This window comes from Vicugna pacos, chromosome 22, assembly GCF_048564905.1.
Source record: "Vicugna pacos chromosome 22, VicPac4, whole genome shotgun sequence".
NCBI classification, from domain to species: domain Eukaryota; kingdom Metazoa; phylum Chordata; class Mammalia; order Artiodactyla; family Camelidae; genus Vicugna; species Vicugna pacos.
The window spans coordinates 6,637,617-6,656,697 of NC_133008.1; the positions used below are offsets into that span (position 1 = coordinate 6,637,617).

The 19,081-nt window shown below is 41.3% G+C and overlaps 1 protein-coding gene across 2 annotated transcripts in view; it reads left to right on the forward strand.

Annotated features, from left to right (window-relative positions):
* The window catches only part of RNF130 (ring finger protein 130), a 91,068-nt gene that overhangs the window by 30,231 nt on the left and 41,756 nt on the right, over positions 1 to 19,081 (forward strand). For both annotated transcript variants that reach the window (XM_072947105.1, XM_072947104.1), the window contains exons 2-3: positions 289 to 483; positions 15,517 to 15,767. In XM_072947105.1, coding sequence (XP_072803206.1) covers positions 289 to 483; positions 15,517 to 15,767 — 446 coding nt within the window. The remainder of the gene's footprint in view (positions 1 to 288; positions 484 to 15,516; positions 15,768 to 19,081) is intronic.

The window sequence follows — 19,081 nt, forward strand, 5'->3', positions numbered from 1 at the left end:
TTGTAAATCTATAAAGTCAGACAGTTTTTCACTCTTTCAGTTTGCATTGCAGGTAACATTTTAATGGAGCATCTCTCTCCTTGTGCAGATATGGATTCAGAGTCACTGCACTGTCCTCTGTGGATGTATTTTATCGCTCTGCTGGTAGCGAGCAGCAGGAAGTGCTTGAGAGCTGTGTAGTATGCAGAGAGCAGTTGAGCGCTTTGATGAAGGCTTGATTGATTTTTTTATCTTTACTTGAGAAAAAACTAATGTCTGTGTTTTTTACCCCCCTTTTCATCTGTTTAGTTGCTGATCATCTGGGCTGTGATCCTCAAACACGGTTCTTTGTCCCTCCCAACATCAAACAGTGGATTGCCTTGCTGCAGAGGGGAAACTGCACGTTTAAAGAGAAAATATCGCGGGCCGCTTTCCACAATGCGGTGGCTGTAGTCATCTACAATAATAAATCCAAAGAGGAGCCAGTCACCATGACTCATCCAGGTAAACCGGAAAAGGAGATGCTACATTTTGTTTTTCCTCCTAGAAATCATTGCTTTATAGGTAGGCATTCTACCTCTGCTGAAACCGTATCATTTCCAACATTATTCTATGATTATATTTGTTTTTGGTATTACTGTTTGTTGAGTCTCATATATTTTTCCCTTTCGTTGTGCTTTTTTATTTTTTTTTTTGAGTAATGACCATAAGAGCCTGAAAAACTTGAACTAATTAACTGGCTGTGATTGAATCCTTACTCATTTTACATTTCTGTATTTCACTTGATAACTTTGAAAAATAATATAGATTTAGAGTCACTCATCCAAGGTGTGTCGTGGGTTCTTAGGGACTGCCTGCTTGAGAGCGGTGCTTTTCATCTTGTCAGGGTAGATGTTGAAACTGACTTAGTAATTATTATTATAAGAGTAGTAATATTTCTTCATTGCTTGTGGAAGCATTTAGGATATTTCCAATGTAACTTTTAATAACAATAGTTAGAGTTTGTTGAGCACTTATTGTATATACGGCAGGCCCTGGGCTGTGAGCATTTTTGGTTTTTAATAGACTTCTTAAGACCAATTTTAGGTTCCCAGCAGAACCTGGGCTTTTTTCAGGCTGGCTTTTTCACTTAGTAGTATACATTTAGGTTTCCTCCCTGTCTTTTCCATGACTGATGGCTCATTTCTTTTGAGTGCTGATTGTCTGAATGTACCAGTTTATTTATCCCATCGTCTACTGAAGGACACCTTGCTTGCTTCCAGGTTTTGGCAGTTATGAATAAAGCTGCTATAAACATCCACGTGCAGGTTTTGTGTGGACATACGTTTTTGACTCTTTTGGGTAAATACCAAGGAGCATGTTTGCCGAGTTGTATGGTAAGAGGATGTTTAATTTTGTAAGAAACTGTCAAACTGTCTTCCAGAGTGGCTGTACCATTCTGCACTCCCACCAGCAGTGAGCGAGAGTTCCTGTTGCTCCACATCCTCACCAGCATTTGGTGGTGTCAGCTTTTGTATTGTGGCCATTGTAATAGGTTGTTTTAACTTGTGTTTCCCTGGTGACATGTGATGTGCAGGGGCCCCTTTTTTATGTATTTTCTTAGACAGTCCTCACCATAACTATGTATGGGGTGGATGCTCTCCCACCTTAGCAGACTGGGAGACTGCGGCAGGTAGGGGCCAGGAGGAGAGAGGCTTAGATACAGGGTTTTTGATACTCTTTCAGTTCATCAGTCTGTTTCTTAAGTTGAAACCTGGATAAAGTTTAATTCTGCATTCATAAAAATTTTAAGATTAATGAAATTTATCTTTAATGAATTAACTTTGTAATCATATAGTTAATATTTCAATAATCAATTTTAGACAGTTATCTTGCAAAGATCTGCTCACCCTAATGGAGGGTTATTGATACCCTTGTATTTTGATGGAATAATATAGACGGATTTATATTTTATTGATCTGTGACTTTTTTTTTCTTCCCTTCAAATTAAGCCTTTTAGAACTCAAATATGCTTCCCAAATTGCAGAAGTAACACATGCTCATTGTAGACAGACCGAAACTAAAGAAAAGCACAAAGAATAAAATAGAAAGATTTTCAGTATCCAGAGATTACTTTTTATTTCTTCAGGGAAACCAGAAGGAAATCAAGGGGCAGTATGATTTTGCAGAACCTCGATGTGGGAACACTGGATTCCAGACAGTGGTTTTGCTGCTTAGGTCTCAGAGCGGGTGCCAGTCTGCTCTCCTCAGTTGTGTTAGAGGGGAGAAAAAACTTTTTGAAATTTTGGACCTAATCATTCCTTACTGATTTCTTCCTACTGAAAACATGAGGGAAAATGAACTCAAGGCCCCTGCAGTCTTCACAGTGCCTTTTTGTACCTCTTTGACAGTACTGTCCCTTTTGCTTTTATGTTGTCATTATTTGCATGCTTAACTGGCAGCAGAGAGAAGACTGCACACTTCTGGAAGTTAAAATTTGTGCCTCATCTTTCTATTCTCTGCGGTAGTCATAGAGCAGAATACCTTGAACAAAATAAGTATGTGCTGCATGGAAATGATTTTGTGCAGACACTTTAGCTTTGTTAAGCTTTCTTTGCATTTAAGGATATATTTTATAACTAATTTTTAAATTCCACATTGTTAGTTGTAGGTATTTTATTTTCTGCTTTGTCAACAATGCTTCAAGAGCCTGCTCCTGTTTGTTCTAATGAATGCCCTTCATCTGGTGACTGAAGGACATGTTTTCCCGGCGCAATGTCCGTGACATCATTGACAGGAAAGACCGCTCAATTTGTGGTTTTATTTGTTACCTCTAGTTAGCAGAATACATTCTTTGTAATGTAGTCAGCGGATATGTGGTAGTATAAAGGGGAAGTTATGGGCTCTTGCATAGTTTAAAATAATGCACATTTGTCTGAAAGTTAAGGATTTATTTTTCTGGTTTTTAAAAATTGATAAAGACTTTACTGTTTAACAGTCATAAATTGTGTCAGATCATTGTCAAGTTGGAGATCTCTTCTGTAGTTTTATTTGTATGTCTGTGGACATCCTTTTCATTCTTAATAGGACAATGAGGTAATTTAGATAAACATGGAACCAAATAATAATGTTGCTTTTCTATCTTTATGTCAGTTAGCAGTGTCAGATGTTTCTTACTATTCCTTTAGCTGGTTGAATAGAATTAGTTCAATAACTTCACCGTTTTTCCACTGTATTCTCTTTTTTAAAAAAACATATAGCTCTGTATTTATTATTTAGCAATCAAAAGAAAAATATCACACTTCTGTAAAATACAGAATATTCACTTTGTGAATATTAAAAGGTCCCACTATGAAAACAAAGATGCGTCACATTGCAAAATATCTTTAAATATCCATACTTTGGGCCACTTATTGCAAACCTGTTATTTCATTCTAAAAGCCCATCAAGAAAATGAATAATATAATAGTCATACTATTGTTATAACTGTTTAAAGTTTTTAGGTTCTGATTAAATATGGATTTAATTACCTCGGCAAAGGTTGAGCCTGCAGTTTAAATGTACTGCCATGGCAGGAAATAGAGTTTTAATTGTATGTATCTTTTTGCCTGAGTTTGTAAATCTCTCTTCTGTATCTTCCATATGACCCATACACTTTTTCAGAAATTCATGATTATCAAGAAAAGGCTAAAACTGAAACAAGTAAGCAGTAGCTTTTTTTAAATAATAGCTTTTAAAAAAAAATGACTGCTGATGATTCTGATTTAAAACTTCTCCGTGTGCTTAAATGTTTCCTTTCCTTCTCTGAACCCTAAGTGGAAGTGGGGAGCCCTCCCTGTGCCGGACACTTGGGGCAGGCCGCCTCCCGGCCTTGCTGTCCCGCTCAGCCGTTGCAGGCTCAGTGCCCTGAGCAGGTTGCTTGGACTCAGCAATCGATTTACCTTTCTGTCTTGCTTGTGCTTATCCCTTCTCTCCAGTGGCTGAAGAGGAGGACGCTAAAGTCATGTAAAGGGTCTGCATGGGTTTAGAATACTGGCTTAGAACTCAGTTCCATCGGTTACAGGACGGAAGACATTCTTTACTTGATAGCTGTTCTTACTTTGATGACCTGGACTCACAGTTGCAGGCTCAGAGCTCGTCCCAGGAGCACAGCTGCTGAGGGAGATGATACAGCCTGGCTGTGTGTGTGAGAGGCCCGAGGAGGCTCCATGAGGCCTCCCGAGGTTCTTGAGTTGAGGGTTTTCAAGGGGGAGGGTGTGAGGGATATTGGGGCAGGATCATTCTTTGCTCTACAGGACTGTCCTCTGTGTTACGGAATACTTAGCCCCCAGGCCCATGCCTGCTAAATGCCAGGGGCTCCCTCCATGTTTGCAGCACTGTGAAATCCTTCCCCAGAGTTTGTAGGCAGACTGCCTAGGAGGGCTCTTCTGCCCCTATTAAGACCCACTGTCAGACTCGAAGTCCATGGATCCTTTATAAGAGGCATGAGAAGAGACCCTTTGTTGGAGAAGGTAATGGGAACAGCAAAACCGATGAAGGAAAAGGTGATAGGCTTTTGTATTTACCCACAGATTAGCATTTCTGGTGTTCTTTATTTCTTTCTATAGTTCCAAGTTCCATCTGGTGTCATTTCCCTTTCAATTCAGATTTTTTTTTTAATCATTTCTTGCAGTGCAGATCTGCTGGTGATGAATTCTCTCATCATTCACTTATCTGAAAGTGTCTTTTTTTGCCATCATTTTTCAAGGACATTGATATGGAATTCTGGGTTTCAGCACTTTAAAAGTGTTGTTTCTTTGTTATCTAGACTTTTTTTTCTGATGAGTTATTTCCGTTTATGGAATGAGTTGTTCCCTTTTGTAGCATGAGGCTTTTTTTAATAAACTTTTTTTAGACCAGATTTACATTTACAGAAAAATTGCAAAGATAGTACAAAAAATTCCCATAGACCCTACACTTAGTCTCCCCTGTTGTTAACATCCTGTATTAGCATGGTCGGTTTGTTAGAATTAATGAACCCACATTGGTGCAGTATTATTAACTTAAGTCCGTACTCTATTCAGATTTCCTTAGTCTTTATCTGACATCTTTCTTCAGTGCTAGGATCCCATCCAGGATAGTCCAGGACAGTGAGTCATTCCATCTCCTTAGGCTCCTCTTGACTATGACAGTTTTGAGGACTTCTGTTCAGGTATTTTGTAGAGTGTCCTTCAGTGGGATTTGTTTGATGTGGTGTTCCCGATCACACTGAGGATGTGGGTTTTGGAGAGGAAGACCAGAGAGGTAAAGTGTCATTCTCATCGCATCACATCAGCGATGTGTGCCATCACCTCGAATGACCACTGTTGACGTTAACCTTGGCCACCCGGCGGCTTGTCAGGCTCCTGTACTGTGAAGTTCCTCCTCTCTCTTCCACACAGCTTTCTGCAGGAGGAGGTCTCTGTGCACAGCCCGCACTTCAGGAGTGAGGAGTCAGGCTTCCCCTTCTCAGGGTGGAGTATTACACGTTGACTTGGAATTATTCTGCGTGGATGATTTGTCTCTTCTCTGTTAATGTGTCCAGTCATTTATCAATACGAACGCATGGATATTTTATACTTTGTCTTGAAATATGATACAACTTTGCTTGGGTTTTTTGCTCAAATTATTCCAGCTTTGGCCTTTGGGAACTCTTTCAATTGACTTCTGTGTCCTTTGACATATTACCATGGGTGTTGGGCTTTTGGTTTCTTGTTTGTTTTGCTTTTTGAGCACTTCCTTCCTTTCTGTTGCTCTGAGGTGCTCCAGGCTCGTCTCTTACGTATTTCCTATCCTAGCTCTAGGATCAGCCATTTCTCCAAGGAGCCCGTTGGAGAATGATACGAGAAACCAAGCTCTGGGTGTTAGGTGATCTTGTTACTATTGAGGTTTTGTTGCTCTGGGCCTTCTTAGTTGGCAGAGCAAGGAAATACATGTGTGTATACAGATAGCTGTATATACACATGCCTGTAAATATTTCTGTGTCTGTATTAAGCATGAGTTCACACTAGGTCTGTGACTCTAATCCGTCACCACGTGGATTATTCTAGTTTTCTCCCTTTGCTTATCTGTTAACTCCCATTCCAAAAGTGAGAAACCTGGCTGCCACCACCTACCATCCGTTTTCTTAATTGTTCCTAGTTCACTGAGCTCTCAGACTTAGAAGTTTTTGAACGTAAATAACATATTGTAAGGCCTTTGGAGTGCTGGTGCTTGGTGTGAAAGCTCACGTAAGTTACTTTCATCTCAGCTTGCATCTTCCCTGGCTAAGAAAAGAGAAGGAAGAATACTGTATGATATCACTCATATGTGGAATCTAAAAAAATGGGGGGGCACTGTGAACTCATCTACAAAATGGAAAGACACTCACAGACATAGTAAACAGTCTTATGTTTACTGGGGAAAGGGAGTGGAAAGGGATAAATATGGGAGTTTCCGATTTACAAATGTTGGCCACTATGTATAAAAACAGATTTTTTAAGAAGTTTCCTCTCTATAGCACAGAGACCTATGTTCAGTATCTTGTAATAACCTTTAATGAAAAAATATGAAAACGAATATATGTATGTATATGCATGACAGGGACATTGTGCTGTACACCAGAAACTGACACCTTGTAACTGATGGTGCTTTAATTACAAAAAAAATCTTCCCTGCTAGAATGCCTAACTCTGTACTTAACTTTTCTTTTTCCACCATTAAAATTTTTTTATCAAAAACCTATAGGAAAACATAAATACAAGTATCTTAACTTGAAAATAACACAAAACTAGGTAGATCTTGGAACTTACAACAACAGAAGGAAGGTATTCATTAAGTCATCCTGCACATGCGTTCAAAAAAATTAGTAACAAGGGTTTATGGAGACCTAGTTTAAGTAACAGTTCAAGTTGAGGACTCCTGGGGACCTTCAATCATGTAAGCCCAGCGTGCGCTAATGTGTGCCATGGCTGCTAAAAGCTGCTGAGGGCTTAGCCTGTATCCCTGTGAACATAATGTTCAGATGAAGGGAGATGTTAGTCTCATGCGGCTCCTGATATTGGAAGCATTGTATTCGCTCTATTGAAAGAATTGAACAAGACATTGAAAAATAATATCCAAAAAAAGAACAAGATGGAAAAAGTCTATAAGCAATGTTTTATCAAACACAATTTGGAATTTGAGCATCAAAATAAATAATGATAGTAAGTATTTCAGCCCATTAAATAAATGAGGAGCCATGAGTTCATACTGATGGAATATTTATCTAGTCTCAGCGTACCTCCCCACAGAATACTTAATAATTACTAAGAGGGAAAAGAATAGCTTATCAGTGGAGATGCCTGGGGGCCATCACTTTTACCAGATGGTCAAAGTGAGCTTCACCAACAATAGGACGTGTCAGAACTGTACCACCTGGCGGTAGCCACCAAGAAGAGCACAGCGTCACTTCTGTGATGTTGCTGCCCGAGGTGCACAACCTGAACCTAGCCATGAGGAAACGCCAGATGAACCCAGAGGGAGGGGCATTCTGCAAGTAACTGGGCTGTAGACTTCACAAGTGTCAAGGCTGCGAGCATCAAGCCAAGTCTGAGAGACTGTTCCAGACTGATGGAGACTAGTGAGACGTGACTGTTAAATGCAACGCACGGTTCTGATCTGGACTGCTCTAAAGGACATTATTGGGAAATTGGGGAAACGTGAATGGCCTCTCAGATTAAACAGTAATCATGTGTCAGTGTTAATTTCCTGATTTCGGTGGCTGTGCTGTTTGTAAGTCTTTGTTTGTAGAATACACACGTAACCTTTGGGGTGATGTGGCATCATGCCAGTAACTTACTCTTGAGTGGTCTGGAGGAAAAGAGGTTTTATTTTATTTCCAACTTGTTAGTGTTACTTTTTTAAAAGTGGGTTATTTGGGATTCTAGGAATAATCAGTATGGAGAAGAGACTGAAATGGAGCCCCAGGGAGGGTGTCTTTGACTGTCTGAAGGACTGTTGTGTGGAAGAGGAGTTTTCATCGATTCTGGAAGTGTTTCTTATATTTGGTGGCATTTTACAGTTTATTGACGGGATTTCTTCCCTTCATGATACGTACAGTAATGATGGCATTTTACACAATCAGTGAAATACAGTTTATTTATTCAGTGGTACTTCTCCAGAGAAGAGAACGGAGAGTCATGAATTGGCATTTGGGAATCAAGGTTTTAGTTTTAAGAAAGACCGATTTAATGCTTAAAACTACCTGTGGATAGAACCAGCTACCTAAAAGAGTCAGGAATGTATAGAGAGGGTTCCTATAGTATGCTCAAGATGACCCCTGAGAACTCTTACCTGAAAGTTCGGTGACTCTCTGGTGTCTGGTGATGTCTTCCTAATAATTTTGCCTCCCTGCTTTTCTGCCTTCCTACATGGAAGAAGAAAGTGGCTTTCTTTCCCATGCTGGTCTTTGCTCCTACCGTCTTCTGTTTTTTATGATGTGGAAATCACAGAGATGATCTGATGAGTGCATGTGGGCAGGAGATAGCGTAAGGGAAAAAAGAAACTGACATTGGGGTGCTGGGCATTGAGCCCCTGCTCTGCTTGTGTGAGGCTGACCAGCTTCCTGCCCAAGGAGTGAAGGAGCAGGGGCTCAGTAGCCCTTGTTCTTCCTGAGGACAGTCTGCAGGTCAGCGTCGTCCGGGATTATTGAGTGGCCCTAGGATGGCCTGGTGGCTCATACACTGAGCTCCTGGGTGTCAGCCTCGTGGCGGGAGAGTTAGATTCAGGCATCGGCACAATTTCACGTTAGTCAGTGTCGTGAACCTACTAGGCATCGACTGGATACCGTGGTGCTGGTGGGGTCGTGAGAACCGCTGCTTTCAAACCGGGGCACCTCCACAGTGACGGAACGTCACCTTCGTTCTCGTACTCCGCGCCCTGTGTGCCTCCTTCACTCCCCTGCCTGCTGTCGCTGTCAGGGGCCTGGACTCCTGGCTTGCTTACCCGCGCACCGTCCTTCCACCATCCTGAGCAACTTTGGGATCCATATGGGAAGTGAACACCCTGAACCTAAAATTCTTCCCTCAGGGCCTTTGACCTTTCTGCCTCGTGAGGACCCTGGACGCCTCGCTCCCTCTGGGCCTCATTATCTCCTGTAATTTTTACATCTCTTGAGTCTCAACCCCAGTGTCCTGTTCTCTGTCTGTTGCTTCTTTGCTTTCTCTCCCTCTCCTGTCATTTGGTTTTGTTGAGCCTTCAGTTCAAGCCCTGTGTTTTCTCCTGATACCTTCCTCCATGCTTGACTCTGTCATTCTGCTTGGATCCCATGAGCCAGGATTTCCGTCGCTTTGATCAACAGTTTCATTTGGTCAATAACAAGTGTTTATCATCACGTGACTATCAGTTACCTTTGTGTCCATTTGGCTCCCAAAATGCCCTGAATGTCAAGTTAAGGAGTTTGAACTTTTTTAGTTGACAGAAGGGACACATCAAAGGCTGTGAGCAGAGAAATGACACGACAAATGTGTGTTTAGAAAAAGCCACTGACAAATCTCAGCAGGAAACTTGTAACAACCTGTCGTCCACGTCTGTCAGAACTGTTGCTGGATTCATTTCATGAAAGAACGCAGCGTATCTTTTTGCCCCCTTGACTTCTTTAAGGAGTCAGTGAGAGAAGAATGGGTACTAGGTGTGAAGTGAACGTATTGCAGAGAAGCATCTGAGAAGGACTTAAATTTAGTCAGTGGAAGCGAGAGTGAAGGCCTCGGACCACGAGTGAGCAGATTGACCCGCAGGCACGCGGGGCTCGGCCAGTCTGTGCAGCCTGCCCGAGAGGGAGGTACAGAAACTCTCTGACTTACACCTGCCTGTCCCCGCAGCAGCGGCCATTCTAGAACTTAAGGACGTCTTAATCCCTTTCACTTAAAGTATGTGCTGTGCTTTACGCACAAAGAGGTCATTGAACTCTTCAGGAATAACGGATGTGCAGGCAGCCAGTGTGGGAATGCTGCATCCCCAAAATCTTTCTTATGGGAAATTTCCTCAAATGATCTGAGAGTTCTAACATTCCTTAAAACATTGGCAGCTGATTTGAGCTTAACAAACGAGCTCATCTGTTAAGGCTCGAATCCTGTGCTAAGTGGGGTTTTCCACAGGAATACTATTTTCTAAAATAGAAAAAAAAAACAAAACAGGTAAGCTTAGAGTACAAAAGTGAAAAGGCTCACCGTCAGTTCACTTTCCCCTCTTGTGACCTGGTGCCTCAGACAGTTCGTTTGCTCTTTTCCGGCGTCTGCCTTTATAGTTAAGGTGCCAGCTGCCCAGCTGAGCTGGGCTTGTCCTGAGAGTCTTCATTTCCAGGAGTGGTTCCTGATACGTCCCAGCCACGGGCTCACTGAGCTGCAGCTCGAATCCTCGTGGAGGCCTAGACTGATCAGCAGGTGCCTGAGTGTTCCCCCAGGTGATGGGAGGAATGAAAGAGAGGAAGCAGGAGTCCCCGAGTTCTGCGGTAGGGGCTTTCTGGCTTCCTCCAGAGAATGCTTTCCTCTACTTTCTATGAATAGTAGTAACACAAGTAGGATTAGCTCGGGAAACTGTAGCGTTTACTGAGCATCTGCCATGAAGCCTGCAGGTAACACACCATTTTTTGAAAGAAGAAACAAGTTCAGAGAGGTCAAGTGTCTCGCTGGAATTTGCACCTAGACATTCTGACTTCAGAGCCCAAAGGAGGTTAATTTTGAGGTCAATTTTGTTGCCTCCTGAAAACTGATTTTGTAGTCAGGATTATAGCAGTATTATTATATTTTTCCATTTATTCTTTTTTCCCAGTTGAAAAAATAGAATATAATGTGTATGTGCAGTAATAATTCTACCTAAGAAAACTGAAAAAGAAGGGAAAAAAATAGAATTGCTAGGTGTGGGGTGGGGAGGGCTGTTGGTTACAGAAAAATTGCCCACCCAACATTTCTATTTATTTAATGGGAAAAAAGATAAGTAGAAAAATATGTTAATCCTTCTGATTACAGAACCACTTTACAAAAAGGTGAAGAAATTACAGCATTAGAAAAATCACCATTTTGCAGACACTGCTGTGGTAACCGGTTCAGGTGAGCATTAGCGTGTTCCAAGAGCACTGCATGAAAGCTTGTGGGGGAACTGGATATTTTGAAAGCATCACCCCACAGATTGCATATTAATTAAAAAGAGAGAAGCATCCGTTTATAGTGGAGGAAAGCGGCAGGTGCCAGGTGAGCCAAGTGATAAAATGCGCCCCCTCCGATGAAGTGAAAGCCCAGCGCGTGCTTCCTGGCGCAGCGCCGTGGGGGTACACCGCGTCCCCCTCGTCCCATTCCTGCCAGAAATGTTCCCTTTGGAGACCTGGGCATGAGGAAGCAATCAGACAAATCCAGATTGAGGGACATTTTTAAAACACGTGGCCCGAACTCCTCAGAAAGGTCAATGTCGTGAACTTACGGAAGTGACTGAGCGACCTGCTGTAGATCGGAGGGGACTAAGAAGACGAGACGGCCAAGCGCAGAGCCCGCAAGGCCTGCCTGGGCGCTGGGCGCTGGGCTCACCTGAGCAGCTCTGAAAGTCACTTCTCCGGGCAGAGGTGGTCGACTGTGGGCTGTACGTTGCAGAGCAGGGTTGTAGCAGAGTTCAGTTTCTTGAGCATTACAAATGAATCGTGTCCTTGTTCTTAGGAGATAATGCTGGAGTATTTAAGGAGGAAATGTCATGATGTTTGCAGTTTACTCTCAATTGATTCAGAAATACACACGAAAAAGTTAACGTGTTACCAGTTGACAGATCTCAATGAAAAGTGCATGAGTATTCATGTAGTATTGAAACTGTTCTGAAGGTTTGAAAATTCTCAAAAGAAGAAAGAACAGAGTTGTTTAGTAGAGTGGCCAGGCTCAAGCAGGGGAAACATAGATTCACATTAAATAACAGTGGGGGAGGTTTTCAAGAAAATAGGTGAGAGCAGGGATCACAACTAGGTTTTTATGTAATTGTCGTCTCTGGTAAATTCATCCTAGTGGCTGGGCATGTTGAAATGCATGGGATTCTGGGGCCACATTCATGATTTATTAGGGTTGCTTGTCAAGAGTTTAGGACGTGAGAGTGTTGATGGATGTTCCAAATATTTGTCATCTTTCTTTGAATGTTTACATCATTACAGTCTAAATAGTTCTCAACTCTTTTATCAGTCGCTTACTGATCTAACCCTAATTTTATCCTGAGCTTGTATTTTCTCTGACATTAATAGCCCCCACCTCTGCCCCAGACGCAGGACCGAAGCTTCACAAATCTTTAAAAGTCAAGTGTCTGGGGCATCCTTAAATCGGGGTCTTTGAACCCAGGTCTGCTTTATGGAGGGAAAATGAGGAAGTCGGTGAACCTCTCCTGAAGTTGGGGTGGGGAGGGCGTTCTTCTAGGAGGGAGAATCTGGTTAAGCACTTACGACCTTAGTGCCTTTGCTAGTATGCTGATGACCTGCTGTAATTAATGTCCATTTTGTTTGACCATCAGTGTCTCCATCTCCTTTACTGTCGCTCTTCCCAGGCTCCTCCTTTGTACTAGTGTCACGAGACCCCCTGTGTCTGGCTTCTCTCTCTAGTCCCTCTAAGATTCTTCTTTGCCCCTTGAGGGTAGATGCAGTTTTCATGTAATCGAGATTGGGTGTAAGGGAACAGCCCTCCTGTGTGCGTCTCCTTTAACTACTCACACAGAAACCTTCACCTCTGACACTTCTGGTCTCTAAGTGTGTGTGGGGTCTTCCCTACACCAAGCAGTTCTCAGCAACGCTAGAACACTAGCTGGGTGTCCTGCAATTCAGTTTGATTCTGACACTGTCTTCGTGGGGTTAGCATCAGATCCCACAAGCGAAGGGCTCAGTCCCCAAGACTCTCCCCCTCCCCCACCACTTCAGAAGCCAGTTGCAAGTCACAGGTTGTCACCTGTAGTTCTGACGCATGAGCTGTAAGTTGAGGTTCCCACATCCTCCTCCTCCGGTTCAAAAATTCATTAGAGTGGCTCACAGAACTGAGGGGGAAACTTAACATTTACTGGTTTATTATAAAGGATATAAAAGAATACAGATGAGGAGCTGCATAGGGCGGAGTGTGTGAGAAGGGGCTCTCTGGCATGCTGCCCTCCCACCCCCCTACTTTTGGGATTTTTATGCAGGCTTCATGTAGGTACCATCGATCCTTAACTCAGTCTCCGCCCTCTCCCCTCCCCGGGGGACTGGCAGATGGGGCTGACAGCTCCAAGCTTCTCATCATGGCTTAGTCATGCCAGACCCCATCCTGAAGCTACCCAGGAGTCCACCAAGATTCAGCTCACTGGAACAAAAGGCACTCTTGTCACCCAGGGAATCCCAAGGGACTTAGGAGCTCTGAGTCGGGAACCAGGGGCAAAGACCTGATATTAGAACAAGATGTGCTCCCAGTGCTGTCACTTCGGAAATTGCAAAGATTTTAGGAACTTTGTCCCAAGAACCAAGGACGGAAACCTATATCTTTTCTAATTTCGCAGCGGGTAATTTTCTACTCTCTTTGAAAGGTGAACGTTAAGGAGCCTCTATGTTAACATATGCTCAATAAATATTGAAGGGATGATTGAAATAATTAAATGCTTCTTTCCCACACAGCGTTCCCTTTGAGATTAGGTGGCGCTCGTTTAGTGTTGTTTGAATGAATGAATTGCGTGGACTGGTTCCCTTGGCTACCTGTGCAGCTTTCCCAGCTCCTCTTCCAGCTTGAGTCTTCGAGAGGGAACCTCAGAGCTGATTTCTAAAACTGTCTGTACCTGGTGTGATTATAAAGCAACGAGACTGATTGTCATGTGTCGTTTGTGGGATCCGTCTCAGTTACTTTATAGCCATACCTCGTATCTTATACCGCAGATCACTGCCTGTTGAACAACATTTTAAAAGCACAAACTTGAGGTTTCTAAATGGAAATTTAAAATGGTTTAGCATTGTTTTATGGTTTTTTCCTAACTTACTGGTCAGAACACTTATATCTGAAAGATAAATAGATGTTAACTTTGTTGCTTCCTTTTAATTTTGCAGTTTTCTTTGTTTTTGGATTTTTAATCAGTATTCTGATAAATTGCCAATAAATGGCAGTTTTGAATAAGATTATACAAAGGTATATGTTCCATTGGGTTAAAGTTTTCGTAAAACTTTTAATAATTAAATTTCTTTTCAATTGCATGTGGTCTTTTGATTGCACATTGTATGAGGACAGTCCTTTTAGTTAAATACAATAAATGAAACATAAATCAAATATTTAGTAATATTTATTCATTGAAGAAGTCTTTGATAGGACAAGTTTTGGCAGTTTTGTTCTGTTTTGGTGTTTTACATTTATATGTACAAACTTTATTCAAATGTAAATAAGTGATTATAATTTTTTCTTTCCCCAAATAAAGTTTCTCCTCCTTCCTCTGACCCTCAGAGTCTTAGGGGCTCTTTGAAGAAGGTGGTTGTCAAAAGTTGTATGTTGCCACAGGCAGCTGCACCTTCCGAAAGGGCAATCGCTGACAGCTAAATGGGTCTAGAAAGGCTTCTCTTTTTGCTTAAAAGAAAATGGGAAATTATTCCCTTTGTACAAGGGGAAAGGGTTAGAAATTTCATGCTGTGCATAAGAGAGAGAGTCGCTTGCCTTTGCTGTATTACTGCTTCTGGAAATTATGTAAGTGGAAGAATCAGGGGGAGAACAATTTACAGACATTCTTACAATTCATTTAAGTGGTGAGTGGCTGTCACAGAACCTCTGGACAGCTGTCAGACTCAGGCGTGACCAGTCCAGAACGTGAGGCTTGGGCATGTCTCAGGAGGGGTTTAATTTCCAGAAGCGTTCTGGGGTAAACTGGAAAGGAACCTTCCTCCAGTCTGGTCTACACATAGGACCAAAGTCAGTTTCAACTATTGGTGATTAAAGATGCCACAGCTTGGCACTTTGCTGTTACAGCTCTCTTATCAGATTTGTGTCCGAAGTCAACGATACTGTGAAACTGTATACTTTGTACCCCTTTCTATTCCTTGCACATGCTCTGCACACAATAGGTGCTCCATGAATGTTTGTAAGATTAATGCAAAAAGTACCAAATTTTGTACTACAAATAAGTGTTTTTCTCTTTTTCATAAGGAGTTGGGACTCACTAAAGAACATTTTAAGACGGAAAAGGCTTTACTGTGAAAACCTGCCATGATTTTATCATATTTCTATTGCTGTATAATACAGTGTTGTGTGCTGTCTTTTATCACATTTGGCTGATTAATAATCCGTTTTTTTAAATATAGTTGTAAGACAAATTAACACAGCTCTTAACACGGCAGTCATTTCATGCTTTAAGTGTGTTTAAGTCCTAAGTAGTACACAGCAGATTTCTGTCTCCACTTGGTGCCAGCGTACCCAGTTGCAGCTCCATTGCATTTGAAACGTTGAACCTGCAAACCCTTGTCGGTAGCAAACACTGCAGAAGTTTTTCTAAGTAGCGCTTATGTATATCTGATGTTTTGTAAGTTGTAAATGTCACTTGAGTATGTATATTTATTTTACGTTACAGGCACTGGAGATATTATTGCTGTCATGATTACAGAATTGAGGGGTAAGGATATTTTGAGTTATCTGGAGAAAAACATCTCTGTACAAATGACAATAGCTGTTGGAACCCGAATGCCGCCAAAGAACTTCAGCCGTGGCTCTCTGGTCTTCGTGTCAATATCCTTTATTGTTTTGATGATTATTTCTTCAGCCTGGCTTATATTCTACTTCATTCAGAAGATCAGGTACACGAACGCTCGGGACAGGAACCAGGTGAGCTCCAAGTACTCTGCAGTGACTGCTGCTTAGAACAGGCGTCACACTCACACTGCACAGACGTGCTTTCATTTAAGAAAAGCTGTGACCCTTATTTTACTGTATTGAAAACGTACCTACGTAAGTATTTTAAGGATATTTTAAAAGCCTAAGTGGAGAAATTGTTCGGTTTATGGTGATCACTTGGAATATTCTAGGTAAATGTTTAACTTAATACCATAATGTGATCTAGCTAATGGCAGTAACTTGAAGAAATATGACAAAGTTGCATTTTTTAGCTGGTAACATTTGTAAGTGACGGGGGAGTTGGGAGGGTCGGGGAGGGAGATTTTTCACTGTATACCTTTTTGTTTCATGTGAAAAATTTTCCCCATGTGAATTTTAAACTGTGTATTATCAATTCAGAAAAAAAATTATTTAAAAATAAATTATCTGTCCTATTTTAGGCTTAGCCATGGGGTGATGAGGAGGTAGGAAAGAACCAATAGAAGACATACATCTAGATGGTCATCCTAGAAATTCCATTGACCAGCACAGCCTGATACTAGGCGAATATCACACAGGACACAGGAATAAAGGCACAGGAAGGACAGCGTGCTGCCCTGGGGTAGAGGCCTCACGGACAGTGTTTCGGTCAGTCTGTTACTTTGTTTGATGGGCTGCAGACCCAGTATCCACCCTAGAGCCAGGGGTGAGGTGTTGGGTCCATCCCAGTCCTAGGCTTCTCTCCTAGGGCCCTACGGAGTGAATTTCTTAGTGGTTTGAAGCCAATTTTTATGTAACACCATCCTCACCTCAAACAGTACATCCAGCTCCGTGGGGATGGGGGATGGAGCGTAAATATTCATTCTTCCTCCATCTAGTGAAAGGAACACAGACTCTGGTATGGAACACGTCTGAATTCAGATCCTGACCTCAGCACCAATTTGCCGTAGTCCCTCTTGAACAGTTTTTTTAGTGTCTCAGCTTGTTTCTTCATCTGATAATAGAGTTAAAAAAAAAATCTGAAGGCTATAATTTATTGAGCATTTATGTACCAGGCTCTTTGCAGCATCCTTTACTTCTTTAAAAATTTTTTATTATGATAATTTTTATTATTTATAATTTCAGACTTAACAGAAAGTTGCAATAATAATATGAAATACTCCCTTGCCCAGATTCTCCAGCTGTTAACATTTCACCATATTCCCTTTTCTGTGTGTATAGACTGTTTTGTAACTGTTTGAGAATAAGTTTGAAATAAGATGGTAATTCCCTTGAGATCCATCTAAATACTTCATTGTGTATTTTCTAAAAGCAAGACATGCTCTTACATAACCACAGTATGATTATCAAAATAATGAAATTAGCATTAACACCATTATCTGATCTCCAGACCTTTTCTAAGTGTTTAAAATTGTCTTCATAATGTCCTTTATTGCAGAGGAAACCCTGGATTGATCCAGTCAAATCGTATGTTGCATTCAGTTGTCTGATGTCTTTTAATCTGTTCCATAACATTGTCATTTTTGGAGAGTGCAGGCTGGTTGTTTTAGATTTGAGTTTGTCTGATGTCTGATGTTCCTTCATGAATAAATCGGGGTTATATGCATTTTTGTCAGGAACACCAGTCCTTTATGTATGCTTAATTATTTACTTTGAGATAATTGTAAATTCATGTGCATTTGTAGGAAATAATACAAGGAAATCCCATATACGCTTCACCCCTTTTCCCCTCAGTGGTAAAATCTGGAATAACTATAGTAAATATCACAGCCAGTATATCAGCGTTGATGCAGTCCACTGGTCTTACTCAGGTTTCCCCAGTTAAACTTGTACTGGTGTGTTGAGAATAGTTGTGTGTGGTTGCAGGTGACCACCACCACTGTCAACACACAGAGCAGTTCTCACAAGGATCCCTTGTGCAGATCCCTTTGTAGTCACAGCCGCCTTTCTCTTACATCCCTACTCCTCACTGCACTGAGCTGTTCCCCACTTGATCGTTTTATTGTTTAAAGAATTCTATATACAGGGGATCCTACGGTACTTAACCTCTAGAGTTTGGATTTCTTCACCTAACATGATTCCCTTGAGAACCTTCCAAGTCGTTAGGTCTGTCGATAGTTTATTCCTTTTTACTGCTGACTAATATTCTGTGGCTTGGATGTACCATAATTTGGTTAACCAAATTATATCCAGTTTTTGGCTATTATAAATAAAGTGACCATGAACATTCGTGTACAGGTTTTTGTGTATACATTAGTTTTCATTTTCCTGATATAAATATTCTAGAGTGCAGTTTCTGGATTATTATGATAAGCGCATACTTAATTTTGTAAAACACTGCCATACTCTTTTTCCCAAGTGGCTATGCTGTTCTCCATTCCTGGTGGAAACGTTTCCCTGATAGAGTTCCTCTGCATCCTTGACAGCATTTGGTGTTGTCACTGTTTTTCATTTTAGCCATTCTGATAGGCCTATAGTAATACCTCTTTTGTGATTTTTGATTTGCCGTTCTTTAATGGCTATGGGCGTTTACCGTCTTTCGTGTGCTAAATGCCACCTCTTCAGTGAAATGTTCATTCGTGTCTTTTGCCCACTTTCTACTGGGTTGTTTGTTTTTTGCTTTTGAGTTTAAGAACTCTTTATACATTCTAAATACAAGTCTTTAGTCAGAATTGTGGTTTGCAAATATTTTCTCCTAGTTCATCCCAGGGACTCTGGAAGAGCAGAAGAATTCCTTAGTTTTGATAAAGTTTCATTCATCAGCTTTTCCTTTTAAGTATTGTGTGCTTTTGCTGTCAAGTCTCTTTGCCTAGCCCTAGATCATAAAGATTTTCTAATTTTTTTCTGAAAGTCTTACATTTTACAATTACGTCCATGATCCATTTTGAATTAATATTTGCATGAAGTGTGAGGTTTAGTTTGTGACTCACTTTTCGGCTTATGTTTGTCCAGTATTGCACCTTTGTCAGAACTCAGGCATGTCTGTGTGGGCACGTGTCTGGGTTTTCTGTTCTATCCCGCTGATCTCTGTGTCTGTGCCTCTGTCCACACCACACTGTCTTGATTATTGGCTATATGCTATGCCTTAGTATTGGGTAGAGTGATTCCTCCCATTTTATTCTTATTTTTTCAAGATTATTTTATCTATTCTAGGTCCTAGAGTCTTTTCATACAAATTTTAAAATAAGCTGTGTCTCTCCCCCACCCCCCCCAAAAGAAAAGAAAAAACCCACTTGCTGGGATTTTGATGTGAATACATTAAATCTATTGATCAGTTTGGGGAGAATTGATATATTTACCATATTGAATCTTCCAGTTCATGAACT